The sequence below is a fragment of the Lipophrys pholis genome (assembly GCF_963383615.2).
Source record: "Lipophrys pholis genome assembly, chromosome: 14".
Taxonomy (NCBI): domain Eukaryota; kingdom Metazoa; phylum Chordata; class Actinopteri; order Blenniiformes; family Blenniidae; genus Lipophrys; species Lipophrys pholis.
The window spans coordinates 16617277-16621871 of record NC_137633.1 but is presented as its reverse complement, the minus strand read 5'-3'; the positions used below and the strand labels follow the sequence as shown (position 1 = coordinate 16621871).

The following is a 4595-nucleotide window of genomic DNA, read 5'->3' as shown; positions in this document are numbered from 1 at the left end:
CTGAATTACTCCGATATTTTCTCCCCATTTTGTCATTTTTGTGTCTCTAGTGCGCCGCAAGTCTTGTAAATCTCTTTTTTTGTGTGAGTTGTCAGTCATTTCCATTTTTGCGTTACGCGGTGGCACCAGAGCATCTTTAACTTTTGCACGGCTCTTTTTTTCTTTATTTGCGTGTGATGATTCCCTCTCTGAGCTGCACACCATAACATTTTGACAGTGTTTCTCCCGTTTCTTGCCGCAGTGCACGGTCTCTCCGCCAGCTCTCAGGACTCGGCCAAGTCCCCGGAGCCGTCTGCGGACGACGAATCGCCGGACAACGACAAGGAAACTTCCAGCAGCGGCGGCAGCGACTCCGGCAAGAAGCGGAAACGGAGGGTGTTGTTTTCCAAGGCACAGACCTACGAGCTGGAGCGCCGCTTCAGGCAGCAGAGGTACCTGTCCGCCCCAGAGAGAGAGCACCTGGCCAGCTTGATCCGCCTCACCCCGACCCAGGTGAAGATCTGGTTCCAGAACCACCGGTATAAGATGAAGAGAGCCCGGGCCGAGAAAGGTATGGAAGTGACCCATCTCCCTTCTCCCAGGCGGGTGGCCGTGCCCGTCTTAGTCAGGGATGGAAAGCCTTGTCACACTCTAAAAGCTCAGGACTTGGCGGCCACTTTTCAGGCCGGGATCCCCTTCTCGGCATATAGTGCCCAGTCACTCCAACACATGCAGTATAACGCGCAGTACGGCGCCGCGGCCACGCCACAGTTCCCCACAGCACATCACTTGGTGCAGACGCAACAGTGGACTTGGTGAGAGAAATTATAGAGACTTGGAGGCGCTGGTAGGGAGTTTCACCACAGAGCAAAGAAAGGAGAAAGAAAAAAAAAAATAAAACACAAAAACAAAAGACTTTTCATTTTTGCAGCTTGACTCATATATATACTACCATTTTTATTCGGGGCTCATGTGTGCGCCGTGTTTACATGTTTTCGTTAAGAGAACTGGGTCCAAACCTCTCCCTTATAGATTTTATTAAGAATGTCAATGCTCTTCTTGTGAAATCTTTCTTTTTGTAAAGTATGTTGTGTGTTGGTTGTAGAGATGTTTTCCTCTCTTCTTTTTGTTTTTCCTTTTGTCCCTTCGTGTTATTATCAGCACGTACGAACCACTTTATAATTATAGAAATTTTAATTTCTTGCTTCTTTTATGGACCGAAAAAATATTTATGGCCATGAATAAACACTGGCAAGTTTTCAGCCTTTTTTTCCCTTTGGTTTTTATTTCTTGCAAATATTTGCTGGCAGGTGTTAGAGAAGACGTGTGAGCGATCAACTGGGTAAAAAACAACAACAACAAAAAAATAAAAAAATTCATAGAATTACAAAAAATGAAGGGGGCTTTTTAATGTGAATATTTACTTAAACAGTAACTGCATGGTGATGGCTTTACATCCCCATCTTTTGAGAGGATCTTACTAAATGCAACGTGTTTTAGATTTAAATAAGTGTCCATTGATTTGTAAAGACATCCCTTAAAGAAATCCGGGAGAAAGGCGTGGAACCAAAACACTATATTGTGTCACAAAATGGAGTTGACCATGGGAATAAATCTCCAAGCGCACTTCACGCCTTTTCTTTTTAGGCAAATTTAATCCCGAGATTTTTTTTTTTTTTCCTGAATCCGAACATCTCACTAATAAAGAGCCTAAAGTCACTTGTGCAATGAGTCCAAAATCCACTCACTTAATATAAGTGGGCTTCTCGACATAAGAAGCTTTTGAGTCAAAAGCCTCTCCTTTTTGTCAGCATCCCCGGCCACTCCCGGCCTTGGGTGTAAAGTGGTCCACCGTGGAGGAGGAAAAAAACAACAACATTTATTTAGTATTATAATAGTAATAAAATATTTTGCGTTCTCGTCATGCGCCAAATTGCAAATAGAGCAGGGGTGATCAGCGAGTCACGAAATGTCTTTGTTTAACTGCGGGGAACAAAAACTGGCGCAACGTAATGCATCGTAAAAAGCCTGATAAAGTTCTTATTTTTACACGCTCGTCGCTCGTTTTAACCTGCTTATACTTTACACTTTTACGCACCGTGTTTTTCCTCTTAATTATGGGTGCAGAAAAAGGCACAAATGACTCCTGAGTGATCCGCAGAGCGCACTGCGGATTATCTGACTCCACTCAATATCTTGGGTAAATATGATAACCTGGTCGAAAAATCCATGCATTTTCTGTTTGTCCCGGGACAAAAATCTCACAGCAGATGTCGGAGTCGCCCCTATCATCACTGAACAAACAGCTAAATTGGGCAGATTTGCTAATTATTTACAGAATTGAGTCTCAGGGGGCTACTGCTTTTGTGGACGACACAGACTTAATTTGTCCCTGACAGAAAGGTTTTGTGTTTCACCACTGGTTGAGCTTGTAGGTCAAATAAATCAACAACCTGCGCATACTTTGCAGTTTTTCACGCGCTTGTCGATTGATAAAATAGGGGGGGGGGCGTAATAAATAAACAGCGATTGCTATTAGGATGGGAAGCCGGCCCAGGAAAAAAAATTAAAAAATAGGAGAAGCAGTCCGTGTTGTGGAAATGACTAAGTGAAGTGTAAAAAGGTGTCGATGAAGGACTGGATGTCTGTGAATGGATTCTAGTGATCTCCGGCTGGTTTCTCCCCTAAACAAGTTGAAACGGAACGAGTCCTGGAACAATAAGTGCGATTTAAAAAAAAAAAAAAAAAAAAAAAAAATCTCTTAACTAAAAAGAAACACTGACTTTTGTGTCAGATTTCGTCCATCTGACCAGGCAGTTGTCTCGACTCCATCATTGCATAATACAGTACACAAGACAGTACAAAGACAAGAGCCCAGGCCTGGTTTTGCTGGGTGTCAGAGTCGGGCAGCAGCAGGAGGAGTGGAGATGGCAGACAGTGTAGATAGACAGAGTTTCATGGTGCTGTTCAGAGTCAGGGAGATGTATCCTTGGGCTTTTTGTCCTGCCTGTCACTTGGTGCCATTGTGATCTTTGCAGCACACGTTGTGTCCCATATGGGCAGCTGGGCTCGGAAAAGGAGAAAAGGATCTCTTACAAGCCCCAAATTGTATCAAGCGTTCAAATAAAGCATTGTTGTTGTCTCTCAAAGAAAAACGAATTAAAAATTCGTGCTATATCTATTCTGGTAAAAAAAAAAAAAAAAAAGGAGCCCCATTCACACATAACAGGCAGTCCTTCTTCCTTGATAGAGCTATGCCAACAACAGCCTTCTCATTTCTCTTTTCCCTCCATCCTCCCGTTCTGCAAAGTGAAAGGCTGATTATTGTCTGTGCAAAAAAAGTGGCCGGTCAGAGCGCAAAAACTATTTTTAATTCCAGACAGTGTTCTTCCTTGTTTGCTTTGAGCCCCGCTGGTATGCGTGGGCCTATTTCGAAAATGAACACATGGAAACTGTTTGACACTGTTTGCCCCGAGTAGGATCCGCTTTACAGGCTTCAGTGTCAGGTGTAAAACTGGGCTGTTTTTCGTTACTTATTAAAAGCTGAATTTCCCAACAACTTGAGCTGGTGTATGAGTCAGGACAGAGCGGCGAAGTTCAACAACAATGCGCTTTTCATGTTTAGACCAGGCAAAAAAAAAAAAAAAAAAAAAAAAAAAAAAAATCAGATCTTGCGCTTGGTTATTACAAGAAAGGAAACTCTACAGCTCACATTCATACTTTTAATTTCCACATGAATTCAGTAACTTGGAGGATGCTGTAGGCCTTTTCCCCCCGTGGGAACACAAATTTGGACGTGCTGGCAGGTGTTTCATGGGCTGGCGCGCTCATCTTCTGGAACGATGGGGAATTACGCACGAATCAAGCTTCCATTTTTAAATATATTCTTCACTTTGCTGTCATTTTTCAAAACATTTTTCGTGTGTGTTTTTTAGGGCCATTTACATCTTAATCCACATAATCCCAGGAGAGTTTACTTTCAAAATCACTGCAATCTGGATTTCCTGAGATGAAAGGTCAATCCAAAGAGTTTGTTTGTGCGTTTGGTTGCGCCTTGTTGGATTTTCCTTCTAAAATTCAAGGAAAACATAATTATAACCCGTGTAAACGCCTTCATAGTAAACTTTTACGGGGTGTGTTGCTCGTTTTGCACCCTTGTATTGTCATTAACACACCAGAAAATTACCCCACCTTCAGCAACAGGGTCAGATTTATCGGAAATTGCTTTTGGCTGCATGAAGGGATAACGCAGCGCCACATTAAAACAAGCATCTTGGCGTGCAACATAGTTCACCCTGCGTGGATAACACTATTATATACCTTGGAATACAATACTTGAGGAAATATGCACTCGGGACACCGTGGATCTTCGTCATCCTGCCCATTTGAACCTCGACATGAATCATTTTTCTATCACGCACATCGCCAAATAAACGAGGATTTCAGAGCTATAATAAGCGGTGCTTTTCATTTAAAGGAAGCTATCTGGGTTTTATTGCCTTAAAGGAGATCCAGATTAGATTCGCCACAGTGCTGCTGATATTAAAGAGAGGAGGAGATGGGAGTGATGGAGGGAGGGAGAGGGCAGAGCAGCGAGCGTTACGCACGGCCGCCAC

At 43.0% G+C, this 4595-nt stretch overlaps 1 protein-coding gene across 1 annotated transcript in view; it reads left to right on the top strand.

Moving 5' to 3' along the window:
• Positions 1-798, top strand: part of nkx2.2a (NK2 homeobox 2a) — a gene marked incomplete at both ends in the record, with an annotated part of 14185 nt that extends 13387 nt beyond the window's left edge. Inside the window, 1 exon segment of the mRNA XM_080479460.1 lies at positions 218-798. Coding sequence (XP_080335586.1) covers positions 218-798 — 581 coding nt within the window.
• Positions 799-4595: the final 3797 nt, after the last annotated feature.